This window comes from Nannobrachium achirus (assembly GCF_963921795.1).
Source record: "Nannobrachium achirus genome assembly, chromosome: 19".
Lineage (NCBI taxonomy): Eukaryota > Metazoa > Chordata > Actinopteri > Myctophiformes > Myctophidae > Nannobrachium > Nannobrachium achirus.
In genome coordinates this window covers 38,748,651-38,763,650 of record NC_137826.1, presented here as the reverse complement: position 1 = coordinate 38,763,650, position 15,000 = coordinate 38,748,651, and the positions used below count along the sequence as shown (strand labels likewise).

The following is a 15,000-nucleotide window of genomic DNA, read 5'->3' as shown; positions in this document are numbered from 1 at the left end:
CATGCCTGTGAGTCGAGACACTCCGGTTTTGGATCGTCAAGGTCAGAGTGGCGATCTGGCCACCGCAGGTAGATATCAAGGTGCCTATTCATATGGCACGGACGTCTTGCCCCCATATCAATATGGACCACAGGGCACCATACGACAGCCAAGGGACCCGAGCGTCCCTGGGGAGTATGAACAAAGCCGACCGGTTTGCGTAACCGGGCACGACTTGCTCGACATAAAAAAAACCATGAACTACCGCTTTGAACCTAGCATACAGGGGTCAACGGAGGTCAAAGCCTACTTGGACGATATAGAGGATCACCTCTCTGCATATGGCCATGTCGATGCAGCGTCAAAGGCAAGACTGATCCGGTATACGGCCTCGCCGAAAGTACATGATTTTATCAAGAGACAGTCCGAGAGAGACCGCAATGACTGGGTGTCTCTCCGACGTCTGCTGATTGAGGAGTATACTGACTATGGAGTTCGGAGCGGAATTAGTGTCGCTTTAACGGTTCACCAAAAGAGAGATGAACCCGTCAACGCCTACTACAATAGGATGAGAACGGCCTACTTCGGAGACCGTACCGAACCAGATTTAGACGAAACTAGAGAATTCAAAACTCTATTCCTAGAGAATCTGCAACCCGCCGTTAAGAAGCATATGCCGCTTGGTATATCACCTGAACGAACAGATGCGCGTAGACTTAAAGGCATCGCCCGCTTAGCTTTCGACAGGGAACGGCCGTCGGTCAAGCCTGACAGAGAGCTCTATGATCTAGGACTTGAGAGTGGCTACTCCAGCAACTCCAGATCAGGATACTCACCAGGTGAGAGAAGTTTTCAGAGGAGACAGGTCAATAGCGGTCGTGATCAAAGGACGGACCAAACGGCACTCTCATGGCGCCGCAGCCGGTCCCCTTCAGTTAATTACGATCGTCATTCTTCCCGGGACAGCCGTTATCGTGATTACTCACGGGATCGTAGCCAGAGCCCGTCCCGTAAGATTCCTTTACGTGACGAACCCTCTGACGAGCCTAAGTCTCTCAGGTCTAGCAACTTCTCACCCCAGCCTGAGAAGCAGGACCAAACAGAGCCCGATGTCGGCAGCATGCCTGCGGTCATTGACATGGAAACCCTGTCCAAAATGATTGCAGAGGTTTTACTGCCACAGATTGCCTCTGAAGTTGGCGAATCCCTGAAAGTGGGTAGACCACGACTTAGGAGATCTAGAAAACGCCCCAAAACACCCAACGCGGCACCTGAACAGGAAACAGATGCTCCGGGTCCCTTGTCAGAGGTCCTATGTCTCTCCGTTGATGGCTCTACACAGGTGACATGTGACAGTCCAGTCCAAACGGCGATCCAGTCATATGGGTCACCTGTACAGGACGCATCGGGCACAGAGAACACTCTGTGCACTGAGGACAGTGCTTGCATCTATACCCTTAAGGTAGATGAGGAGTACGGACACAACACTGTTGGCATAGCCTCGTCGATGGCACAAAGCGGTGGTTTTTCACTCGCAACGCAACGTAACCCGGCCGTCCGTAAGACGGAACAGCGCCCGTGTAGAGCTCGCAAGCCTCACGTGCCCTCTGAAAACACTAGGCAGACCCGAAGGTTAGCCAAAATCCTGCAGAAGGGTGTTTATAGGAAGCTGTTCCTGCCGGTGACGTTGCAACGCGAAGTAGACCACGAAGCGCTGTTGGACACGGCAGCGGACATTAGTGTGATGTCACGGAGTGTGTTCCTTGACCTGCAGCATCGTGCACAACGTGCCAATCGTGAGATGCACATGTTGTCTCACCCCATAAATATTCGGCCGTATGCTAAGACTACTACTCAAATGGATCAGGCCCTTTTGTGTCTCATTCAGGTAGGGCACATGACTGTGGAGCATCCGATATATGTGTCCGAACTGGAACACGTCCCGTTGCTCTTAGGACGCGATTTTTTACTAAGATTGCGTCCTATAATCGACCTTTCAGAGGAGGATTCCACCCTGTCCACTAACCTACTCAGGCCAGATCCTGTGGATTTGACTGACTTTGTGAAGTGGGACTCTCTACAGGGGGGGGGGACCAGTGACACCGTTGAACAGGGAGGACTCCCTCCAACGGCAACAGGAAAATATTGTTTTGAAACCCACCCAGTATGTCTGTCCGTTCCCAAACCTTATTAACGTTAGTTCTCGTCAGACCCCACCCCTTAGTGAAGTGCGCCTTGTGTTAACACTCATGGATTTGTGTATGCTGCTGGTACCTTTTGGGTAACCCTTTACTTTCCGGTACAGTAATTACATGGTAGTTACCACATAATTACAAGGTAATTACTTGGTAACCACCCCGTATTTACTGAGTAATAATTTTACATAGTAATTACCTGGTGTTACCTGGTAATTCCCAGATACATTCCTGAGAACTACCAGGTAATTACTAGGTAATTTAAAGCATGTACCTGGTAATTCCATAGTAACTACCTGGTAATACACTTAGCAATTACTTAGTTTATTACCCGGTAGTTCCCTGGTATTTTCTTAGATACTACAAGGTAATTATTAGGTAATTATAAGTATTTTATTATGTATTTAGCATGTAATTATACTGTAACTACCTGGTAATACACTTAGCAATTACTAGGTTTATTACCCGGTAGTTACCTGGTATTTTCTTGTATACTACAAGGTAATTATTAGGTAATTATAAGTATTTTATTATGTATTTAGCATGTAATTATAGTGTAACTACCTGGTAATACACTTAGCAATTACTAGGTTTATTACCCGGTAGTTACCTGGTATTTTCTTGTATACTACAAGGTAATTATTAGGTAATTATAAGTATTTTATTATGTATTTAGCATGTAATTATAGTGTAACTACCTGGTAATACACATAGTAATTACAAGGTATATTGCCTGGTATTTACCAGGTATTTTCTTTGATACTACCAGGAATTTATGAGTAGTTGCTTATGCAATTACTATATAATTACATGGTAACTACCATGTAATATACCTATTAATGTCTAGGTAATTCCTATGTATTTTCTTAGAAATTACTAGGTAATTACCGTTTAATTTCATGTTAACTATCATGTTATTTACCTGGTCCTTACCTTGATAGGTAACCCATTATAATCTGTGCATATACAAAGGTACTTACCTGGTATTTACCCAATAACTCCAAAAAGTATTTACAGGGAAATTACCCAGTAGTTACTGTTGGTTTGTACTGTAAAGTAAAGCGTGATCAATTCCATGACCTTACCTGGTAATTACTCAGTATTAAGCCAATAACTACAAAAGGTATTTACATGGAAATTACCCAGTAGTTACTGTTGGTTTGTACTGTAAAGTAAAGCGTGATCAATTCCATGACCTTACCTGGTAATTACTCAGTATTAACCCAATAACTACAAAAAGTATTTACAGGGAAATTACCCAGTAGTTACTGTTGGTTTGTACTGTAAAGTAAAGCGTGATCAATTCCATGACCTTACCTGGTAATTACTAAGTGTTTACCCTGTAACCAGAATAATTATGTGCCTTGCATTTAGCCAGTGTAAGTGCAACTACTGAAAAATAAGTACTTTTTTTTGGGACCAAATGGCATCATGGCCATGGGTGGATAAAATAACCAGGCCTCAAAAATGACCAGTGTCGTTCATTTGTGTTCAGTGCATGCTTCTCCGGTGTCTGTGAGTCTGCTTCTCCCCTGGACAGCACACTGCATCTGAAATCCAGTTCCCACCCCAAGCACCAGCAAGCAACCCCACCATAACCAAGGCATGATACAACACAAATATAAATTCATTACATTAACACCTCCTCAACCACCACCAACCTTGACATAACACGCAAAAAAACAGGTGAGCTGGCAAAGAGATTTCTTTATAAAATGCTGTAATGCTTTTCAATAAACAAAAAAAAAAAATCACATGTTCGACAGTGCAATACTATAAAAAAACTATTTACAAGAAGTACACAAAATGACAGTTGATTCTTCACACATTGGTTGCCAACCCCGAGTTCCCCGAGTTTATAATGGTACCCCCCAATTGCCAACCCCGAGTTCCCCGACCAAAAAAGAAAAAAACATTTTTGGACCTCTAGAAATGTATTAGGCATGATCGCGATTTTGCATGTTTAACCCCCATACAACCCCCATACAACTCAGGTAGCAGACCTCCAAGCTCACAACAGTGTAAAACATAATGGCTGCTATCTCATGAATGCCTGAACGGATTTCCAATCGGATTCTTTTGTTTGAAAGCTGGGAGCATTGTGCACACACATGGTGCATGATCTAGGCATGGGCGTGCATGATCCGTGCACTATGAATTACATGGAGTCTATGGAGACCTTGGCAACTTGGACCCTCAAGAGATTTTTTTTTAAGGCAACAAATGTGTTCATATACATATGAGTCGAACCGCTGAGATAATTTTAACACAGTTCTTATATGAAATATATGAAAAGGGTCTAGGGGAATTCAGAATGGGGGAAGAAAATGACGAACCAGCTAGGATGGGTAAATTACGTCACGCTTTACTGTTCTAAGGTTTAAGGCGCTTTCCCACTGCGCCCGATAACGATAGTTTTCAATTGAAGTGGATGGCAGCGTCCACAACACAACGATATAGCCGTCATAATTGACGTGAACGCCATCGCCGACATGTCGCTATCGTTATCGGGCGCAGTGGGAAAGGGCCATTACACTTGGTAACATGCTCTGACATCCTTGAACAATCGTCCAAGAATGCCCTCCCTGTGTTCCCTCCCCAGCCAGTAATGCCACTCGATGAACCGTAGGTTCATCTTCAGTGCCTTCTCAGTGAGGTTCCCCCTGTACCTATAGATGTCTTCCTTGCAACTATTTTAGAGTATAAACTAATTTGAGTAAACTAGTCTGTATCTATTTTGTTTCTATGTTCAAATATCCTGAGTTAACTCTTTTTCCTTTTCTTTCCTTCCACAGGTAAAAACCCAAACCAAGAATGGATGATCACAGGTAGAGGTAAGTATCAAAAATCAAAATAGAACAATGAATTTCAATTACTTGGAATGTAATGAAAATAATAAAATACAAAAATAAATGTACTTCAATGCTCAATGTTCAATTCAAAATCAAATGTCCTCTTATTCAAAAATCAAATATATCTAATATGGCTCAGTCTTTTTCAGTTAGATCCAAAAAGAAAAATATGACACTTTAATACTGTCCTTTTTCAGCTCAGTGTGTCTAAATCCGAAGGCACTTTGACACAGTGCTTAAGTTGTGCCTTAATACTGTAAGTTCAGTCCAAAAAATAAAATAAAACTGGTGTCTCAATTATCTCAGTCCAAAAAATGAAATAAAGTAATCCGTTCGAAATTGTACTCCGATACTCCTACCAGTCTGGCAGTGAGTGACTCTGTTGGTTGGTTGTGCAAAGTGGACCCTTTGCACTGCTTGTAGATCAGCTATCTAATGTCCGTGGGCCTCCTCGCTCGCCATCCTGTATCTCCAGGAAATATCATGGGGTGTTTCCCAGCAAGGGAAAAAACCTGACCTGTACAACAGGCCATAAAGAAAATAAAATCACTATATCAAATCAAAACATCAAAGTGTTTCAGGCACGGTGTGACTATGGGCCAATTAACACTAGCTGCAGTAGACAACTAGACCCAAATTGATGGCTGATTGCTGTCAGCTGGCTGCCCAGCTCAGTTACTCTGATTACATAAATCCGTTTTTTACCATGGATAAATCTTCACATTTAACACCAGAAACATGCACAATACCCTTGTATTCCTTAAATAATGCAAAACGTTTTCATTACAAGTGCAAAAACAATGATTTAGTGCAATTATTCCGTTTTCAACTCACCAAAACAATTGGCTGTACAAACACAAACAAACAGCTTCTTCCTGTACAAGGGCTGCTCCCAGGTTTGACCAAACGTTCCCCCAAAAGGTGGCTTGCTTGTCACACTTTTAGGCTTGTAATCAAACGGTTTCTAGTAGTTTTCTTATCATAAATCAATTCACTTTTCAGTTCAGTTCTGACGTTCACTACTCCTTCTCTCTCTCTCCTCTCCAGGTAATGACAGGCTGCACACACACTCTGCCCTTAAAGGGGAAGTACGTCATCTGCCACTTAAAGGCATATGTTGTGTTTTCTGTACATGTACAGTTTTAAAGTAGCTTCTTAACATAATAAAACCATTCCCATTTTAAACCAACGTATGAATTCTGTATTTATTAATCACTTGAGTGTCTTAATGAATTATTCATGCATTTAAAATGGGTATGTACAGAATATATACAGAAAATGAATAAATATGAACAGTTCATTAAAATGCATGAATAATTCATTAAGACACTCAAGTGATTAATAAATACAGAATTCATACGTTGGTTTAAAATGGGAATGGTTTTATTATGTTAAGAAGCTACTTTAAAACTGTACATGTACAGAAAACACAACATATGCCTTTAAGTGGCAGATGACGTACTTCCCCTTTAAGGGCAGAGTGTGTGTGCAGCCTGTCATTACCTGGAGAGGAGAGAGAGAGAAGGAGGAGTGAACGTCAGAACTGAACTGAAAAGTGAATTGATTTATGATAAGAAAACTACTAGAAACCGTTTGATTACAAGCCTAAAAGTGTGACAAGCAAGCCACCTTTTGGGGGAACATTTGGTCAAACCTGGGAGCAGCCCTTGTACAGGAAGAAGCTGTTTGTTTGTGTTTGTACAGCCAATTGTTTTGGTGAGTTGAAAACGGAATAATTGCACTAAATCATTGTTTTTGCACTTGTAATGAAAACGTTTTGCATTATTTAAGGAATACAAGGGTATTGTGCATGTTTCTGGTGTTAAATGTGAAGATTTATCCATGGTAAAAAACGGATTTATGTAATCAGAGTAACTGAGCTGGGCAGCCAGCTGACAGCAATCAGCCATCAATTTGGGTCTAGTTGTCTACTGCAGCTAGTGTTAATTGGCCCACAGTCACACAGTGCCTGAAACACTCTGATGTTTTGATTTGAGTTACATATAGTGATTTTATTTTCTTTATGGCCTGTTGTACAGGTCAGGTTTTTTCCCTTGCTGGGAAACACCCCATGATATTTCCTGGAGATACAGGATGGCGAGCGAGGAGGCACACGGACATTAGATAGCTGATCTACAAGCAGTGCAAAGGGTCCACTTTGCACAACCAACTAACAGAGTCACTCACTGCCAGACTGGTAGGAGTATCAGAGTACAATTTCGAACGGATTACTTTATTTCATTTTTTGGACTGAGATAATTGAGACACCAGTTTTATTTTATTTTTGGACTGAACTTACAGTATTAAAGGAGTAGTTCACCCCCAAAATGACTTTTTTCTATTGATTAGTCATGCCATGGAGAGTAGAGTTCAATAATATGTTTTGGTTTTTGTCACATTCCTAAGACAAAAATTTGATTCGAGTAAATTTACCCCCATTGATTCCGGATGGTGACCCGTTTCGAAACGGGTCACCATCCGGAATGAATGGGGGTAAATTTATTGTTATCACATTTTTGTCTTGGGAATGTGACAAAAACCAAAAGAAATTATTGAACTTTAGTCTCCATGGCGTGACTAATCAATAGAAAAAAAGTCATTTTGGGGGTGAACTACTCCTTTGAGGCACAACTTAAGCACTGAGTCAAAGTGCCTTCGGATTTAGACACACTGAGCTGAAAAAGGACAGTATTAAAGTGTCATATTTTTCTTTTTGGATCTAACTGAAAAAGACTGAGCCATATTAGATATATTTGATTTTTGAATAAGAGGACATTTGATTTTGAATTGAACATTGAGCATTGAAGTACACTTATTTTTGTATTTTATTATTTTCATTACATTCCAAGTAATTGAAATTCATTGTTCTATTTTGATTTTTGATACTTACCTCTACCTGTGATCATCCATTCTTGGTTTGGGTTTTTACCTGTGGAAGGAAAGAAAAGGAAAAAGAGTTAACTCAGGATATTTGAACATAGAAACAAAATAGATACAGACTAGTTTACTCAAATTAGTTTATACTCTAAAATAGTTGACCTAAAATAGGAAACTAAAATAGGATAAATAAATAAAATAAGAAAGGGAAAGTGGATAACTTACCTTTAGAGAGATACCTGCAGGATTTTCTTTATTTTTTGGATTTACAAGGTTATTGTACTGTATGTGTTGTGTGTTGTTTGTCTTTTTGTCTAACTACTTGCTATTTACTTATATAAAACTTTGCCGGCTATTGAATTTAAAGGAAGTGGTCTCTGGTCTATCATTTTATTGTGTCCCACTCTTCTTACGAACCTAGAAACTAGCCCAGTGATCAAGCCCGGGGATACGGGCCCTTTCTAGCAGTGTGCTGTCCAGGGGAGAAGCAGACTCAGGGACACCGGAGAAGCATGCACTGAACGCAAATGAACGACACTGGTCATTTGAGCCATTTAAAATCTGTGTTTTGAGTATTCACCACTCCCTGGTTATTTTATCCACCCATGGCCATGATTGCATTTGGTCCAAACAAAAAGTACTTATTTTTCAGTAGTTGCACTTACACTGGCTAAATGAAAGGCACATAATTATTCTGGTTACAGGGTAAACACTTAGTAATTACCAGGTAAGGTCATGGAATTGATCACGCTTTACTTTACAGTACAAACCAACAGTAACTACTGGGTAATTTCCCTGTAAATACTTTTTGTAGTTATTGGGTTAATACTGAGTAATTACCAGGTAAGGTCATGGAATTGATCACGCTTTACTTTACAGTACAAACCAACAGTAACTACTGGGTAATTTCCATGTAAATACCTTTTGTAGTTATTGGGTTAATACTGAGTAATTACCAGGTAAGGTCATGGAATTGATCACGCTTTACTTTACAGTACAAACCAACAGTAACTACTGGGTAATTTCCCTGTAAATACTTTTTGGAGTTATTGGGTAAATACCAGGTAAGTACCTTTGTATATGCACAGATTATAATGGGTTACCTATCAAGGTAAGGACCAGGTAAATAACATGATAGTTAACATGAAATTAAACGGTAATTACCTAGTAATTTCTAAGAAAATAGATTAATTAATAGGTATATTACATGGTAGTTACCATGTAATTATATAGTAATTGCATAAGCAGCTACTCATAAATTCCTGGTAGTATCAAAGAAAATACCTGGTAAATACCAGGCAATATACCTTGTAATTACTATGTGTATTACCAGGTAGTTACACTATAATTTCATGCTAAATACATAATAAAATACTTATAATTACCTAATAATTACCTTGCAGTATACAAGAAAATACCAGGTAACTACCGGGTAATAAACCTAGTAATTGCTAAGTGTATTACCAGGTAGTTACAGTATAATTACATGCTAAATACATAATAAAATACTTATAATTACCTAATAATTACCTTGTAGTATTTAAGAAAATACCAGGGAACTACCGGGTAATAAACTAAGTAATTGCTAAGTGTATTACCAGGTAGTTACTATGGAATTACCAGGTACATGCTTTAAATTACCTAGTAATTACCTGGTAGTTCTCAGGAATGTATCTGGGAATTACCAGGTAACACCAGGTAATTACTATGTAAAATACATTGTAATTACCTTGTAATTACCTAGTTATTACTCAGTAAATACGGGGTGGTTACCAAGTAATTACCTTGTAATTACGTGGTAACTACCATGTAATTACTGTACCGGAAAGTAAAGGGTTACCGCATTTTACGCTCTGCGTTTGAACCGCAACAGCCGCACAGGGGGGTAGACACGACTGACTAACACCGACGCCCTGCAAAAAGGGGGGTTGGGGGGTTTGGATGGCCATTCAAACCACAGTGGTAATTTCAAAATAATACTTCAACCCAATATAGCACATATAATTTTGTTGCGCACCTTCAATGCGGGACAGTTACATTATGTGTGCCTCTCTCTTTACGGTTTTCTCCTGACATTGGGGGGGAAAACTTTAACTCTGTTTGTTCCCTTGATAGTTGAAAATCGGATCCGGATCCGATCCAAAATATTCATGGAGACAAATCCCTCGGAATTGTAGTTAGGAACTAGTCGGTTTGCTGATCACAGACTTCCTAGACCACTATTTACAAAACCACCTCTCATGCTTTTGTACTTGTGTTTTTTTCCCTACTTCACCATGGGACGACCTGTTCATTTCTGACACTAAATATTCGGAACCCGACGTCCTCCCTTGACATAGGTCAAGAGAGTGAACTCCACCGATATTTGTACTTAGAGAGTAGGCAGGACCACTAATAACCAAGTACAGAACGTATACTCAGACGGTCAAACACAACCACGTTTCAATCTTAACAGAATACATGACGATATTCTTAACGGGCCGCAACGGAGATGGCCATCAGTACCACTAATGTTTGTCCCATCCAAGACAAACTAAAGCATTTAGGCTGAAGAGAATTATAATGACAAACTAATTTAAAGAACAATATTGATAAGCATGAATGCTTTCCCTCTTACGAAAGTGGGAATGACCTCGTTCTATATATGATTATAACTTTTGATTTGTATTAGTTTTCCTTTGTTTACCTTTTCATGTAAAAGAGGAAACCAACACGTAGATAGGAACCTGTTAGATTTTATTCTGATCTCCCATTGGGAAAGTCGACCCCTATACGCAATGCCTATAACTATCTCTCTCTTCGGAGAAACCTTTTGAATGTACACCATGTTCCCACCAGCATTGTGTAGAGGGTCGGTTATGATCTTTGTTTGAAGTTATTTTCTTTTTGCTCTTGTTTCTTTGATATATAGTTTCCCTGGATAAAGACAATCAACCTCCTACCTCTAAATGTAGTGCATCTACTTCTGAGCCATGGTTCAGTACTGGACCACGTTAGAATAGGAAGAAGGCACCTTATGCTTTAAACGAATGGGCCTTGCCCCATCTTATATTTTAAGTGTGTGATTTGTGTATGGGTTCAGGCCAGACCACTTTTAGTTTACCAGGATTTTATCGTATCCTGTGTTCCGTGGTCTAACTACTACGCCTGAGTTTTGTTTTACTTTCTTTTTACTTTTGGGCCCCCAATACTTTATGGCCAACATAACAAGACTGATGCTCAACTTAGAATGTAGGACACTCTTCTTTCCTCCTCTCTTCCTCCTTCACCCCTGTCACTATCACATTGAGTCATACTCTCAAATACTTAGTTATGAAACATGTTGATTATTGATTGCGACTATCATGACAATGTATTTTGAATTGATAGCTATACAACCCTTAAGAACAGTGAAGGTGGAGCACAAGATGTGCTCTGTTTTGTTTTTGCCTTGTTTTGCTTTCTTTTCGTCTCTATGGACCAACAAGGACCAAGCTTCTGCTGCCGAAACCTGCTCCACCCCTGGTGTCTCCCACCGCAGCTGCACCCATCAAGCTGTTGCTGCTGAAATCTGCTCCACTCCTGATGCTGCACTCGTCAAGCTGCTGCTGCACCCGTCGAGCTGCTACTGCCGAACCGGCTCCATTCCTGTGTCTTCCTAAACGTCTCCACGTGCCGTACTAGATGAAGACCAGGAGGCATTTGGCTACTACGATCTGCAATGCCTCTAGTCTCCATCGGGGGGATTTGTAACACCAACGCCAGGAGACGTCACATAATTGTCAGTACAGTAAGTGTTGGGGCACAACTGTTTGCCCCAACAACACTGCATCATGAGAAACCAGCATTCCTTTGCAAAACATTGTTGGTACATTCTCCCACTTGTCTGTAGACTTAAGGAGATGGGGGAGGAAGCGCGTTCCTTTTCTCTCTCCCTCTCAGAGCTCCGTGATCAATACCGCATCTTCCCCCCCCGTCACGATTGTGTAAACAGACCTGCGTCGCTTTCCTGGCCAAAACGGACACTTCAAAGCAGGTTTATGGCCTACCAACACAAGGGGGGTGAAAAGCCCCTTTTAAACTTTCGAACTCTGCTGAGCCTGCACAAGCAGGGGAAAAACACTGGAACTGCATTTTCTAAGACAAAGGAAAGTGTTAATGTTTTATCTGAGCGCGCGAAATACAAGGGAGGGACCAGCCTTGTTCACTCCAATATAGTGTCTGCACGAGCAGAAATCTAGGCTTCCTTCAACCACCAGCCAAAGGAGAAGAGGTGTCAACAGCTCTCCTCCCGACCAGCGCGCTCCACCGCGCGGCTGCGCTGCCGTGCCGTGAACACGGCGCGGAGAGACACTGAACTGAACTGAATAGAATTTAAAATGCAGAGTGTTCGCCCGGTTTGAAGCACCGCGGCATATTAACGCTTAGCCTCATTTTTGAATAGGAGGCTTAATTACATTGCACATTACATCCTTTTTAACTTCATTAGTTTTGCAGCTAAACCAAGTTATTTTTGTCTTGCTTTCCCTGTTCAATCTATCGGTAAGCTGCAATGCAATTACATTGTCATGTGTCGCTATTATGATAGAATTGTTGGCAAAACTCTTTTGCATTAGAGTAGATTATTCCCTCATTTAAGAGAGAAACCTCAAGCTATTTTCATCTCTGAATAGTCAATAGAACTTTTCTTTCTTTTCTTTAGGCTACTAATGAGACAGTCTTGGCTCTATTTGTTATAATCCTCCTATAACTATTCTCATACTCTGAGAACCATATAGCTTACAGTAGTCCGCATATTTTGTTTTACTAGAGAAACGTGTGCGCCCTGATATATAAGCTCAATTAATTGAGCAGCGGTAAGCATCCAGACAGAGGCGATTGCAGTGACGTTTAATATATCAGGGCGTCACATGACTCCCTCTCTCTTTTCTTTCATTGTGCATGATATGAAAAGTCAGGTTTGATATCACTCTAGTGTGTGTGAGACTACACAAAGATAACGCTTTTGGAATCTGAAGTGATGCAGTTCGATCGGCGCATAATGTTATTATGCTCTATAACCGAACTGACACTTATCACCAGTCAGCCAACTGGGTGCATATAGCCTTAACACTTCAGATCCAGCGGGGTTATTAAATATCTTCCGTATCACGGGGAATAGTTAATAACCTACGCGCGTTACCTTCATCCTGTGTTCATTCATGGAAGAAATGTAGTATAGCAATACGGTATGCACCTTGTTTATTTGTTTTCATAAATAAACATCTTTCTTTGTACCTTATCATACTGTCTGGACATTGGATTGCTTTCTTCTGTTTGTTATATAACCGATGTGTTCATTGTATTTGGATTGGTATAATTAGTCAAGAACCCACGTTTCAAACAGTAAGCGTGAAGAAAAATATAATTTTTCAATTTTTGAAAATTAATTTTCAATTTTGATTTTTTTTTTTTTTTTAATATTACTGTATTCAATACTGTATTCATATTCAGCGTTGATACTACAAAAATGAGTGATTTAAACTCATGCCACGAAGAGTGAGGAGCTGCATAGCGGAAGGAGAGGTTCCGAAAGGAGCTAAAAGTCTGCAAAGAATGCTAGGCGGACGTATATGCTGGCCACATATAAGTGTAAATGAGCCTGCCTACCAGAGTATTGTTATGCAAAGCAGACAGGTAGGGGATTGAAGTGCTGACCGAGCCGTCGAGCCGTCACACAACTTGACGACGTGCGTGCACGCGCGTATGCGTGCGTGCATGTTGGGCGCGCGTGCGTACAGCTTGATATGTGTGGTCTCGCCGAGCCCAACCGAGCCCACGGCATCTCACCCCTGGGTAAAAGCATCAGGAATCTTTTCCCCCCTGGTATTGCTCCATATGCCTGAATGTTTCAGCTATTCATGCTAAATAGTGACTTCTTTTTCTGAGTGCAAACCTCTGCCTTTTGATTTGTTGAACAGTACAATGCACCAGAGTGGTCAGAGCGCGGTGGTAACAAAAACAAGCTTGTATTTGAATTTTTGCCTTGATTTGTGACAAAGTGCACTTAGAAATACAGTTGTCGCTTTAGACAAAAAATCCACTCGTCCTAGACAATTCACCCTCCTGGCCCCCACACTGTGGAATTAACTCCCCGTCGTACTTAGAACAGCAGATTCACTCCCTAGCTTCCGCCATGGTCTGATGACTCACCTCTTCAGAATCCACCTTAGCCCATACCGTATAGCACTCGCCTACCCTCAATGCCCATACATCTAAGTTAGATACCTTTTTTTTTGTTTTTATATAAACTGAATAGGTGCTTGGTCTACCTACGTTCTTTGTCTTAGATTACTATTTCTATGCATTTGATGTATTGATGTATTACCTTGCTTATTATAAGTCACTCTTACATACTAAATGCCTAAATTGTAAATTATAGATTCCTGCATGAGGAAAACAGGATCAGCTAAAAGCAGTGTGTGTGTGTGTGTGTGTGTGTGTGTGTGTGTGTGTGTGTGTGTGTGTGTGTGTGTGTGTGTGTGTGCGCGCGCGCGCGAGTGAGTGAGTGAGAGAGAGAGAGAGACTGTGTTGAAACATAATGCCAATAATATTCACCATGTAATACTTACAGAACTTCAAGTTTACTGCAGTTCTTAAAAAAGGAATAGTTGAGCATCTGAATCTGGTTCCCAACAACATCACTGAGAGAGAGAGAGAGAGAAAATGGGGCATTTAGTGAAATAAGTGAGAGTGTGTGCGTGCGTGCGTGCGTGCACACGTGTGTGTGTGTGTGTGTGTGTGCGTGCGTGTGTGTGTGCACGCGTGTGTGCACATGTGAGAGAGAGACAGAGACAGATTTTATTATCTAGAGATAGACTCAGATTAATTTTCTCTTCTTTCTCTAAAACAACACCATTTCTCCCTGGGTGTACTGGTTGTTGTGGAACCATGCCCTTCATGAACCGTGTTCTCTGTCAACAGACAGATAGGTCTGGGTTCACCAGACCGTTAAAACCTCCTGGCTCCAACCAACCAGCACAACACGCCCTGCTCCTGCTGAGCATCTGCAAAAACACGCAAAGTCTGTGGTGGAAAAGGTACTCACATTTTTCTTTACTAAGCTTATTTTACTAAGT

General features: G+C 41.0%; 1 protein-coding gene across 1 annotated transcript in view; it reads right to left on the bottom strand.

Annotated features, from left to right (window-relative positions):
• The window catches only part of LOC308305141 (relaxin receptor 2-like), a 173,437-nt gene that overhangs the window by 27,093 nt on the left and 131,344 nt on the right, over positions 1 to 15,000 (bottom strand). The window contains exon 11 of the mRNA XM_080749841.1: positions 14,494 to 14,565. Within this exon, the coding sequence (XP_080605967.1) occupies positions 14,494 to 14,565 (72 nt within the window). The remainder of the gene's footprint in view (positions 1 to 14,493; positions 14,566 to 15,000) is intronic.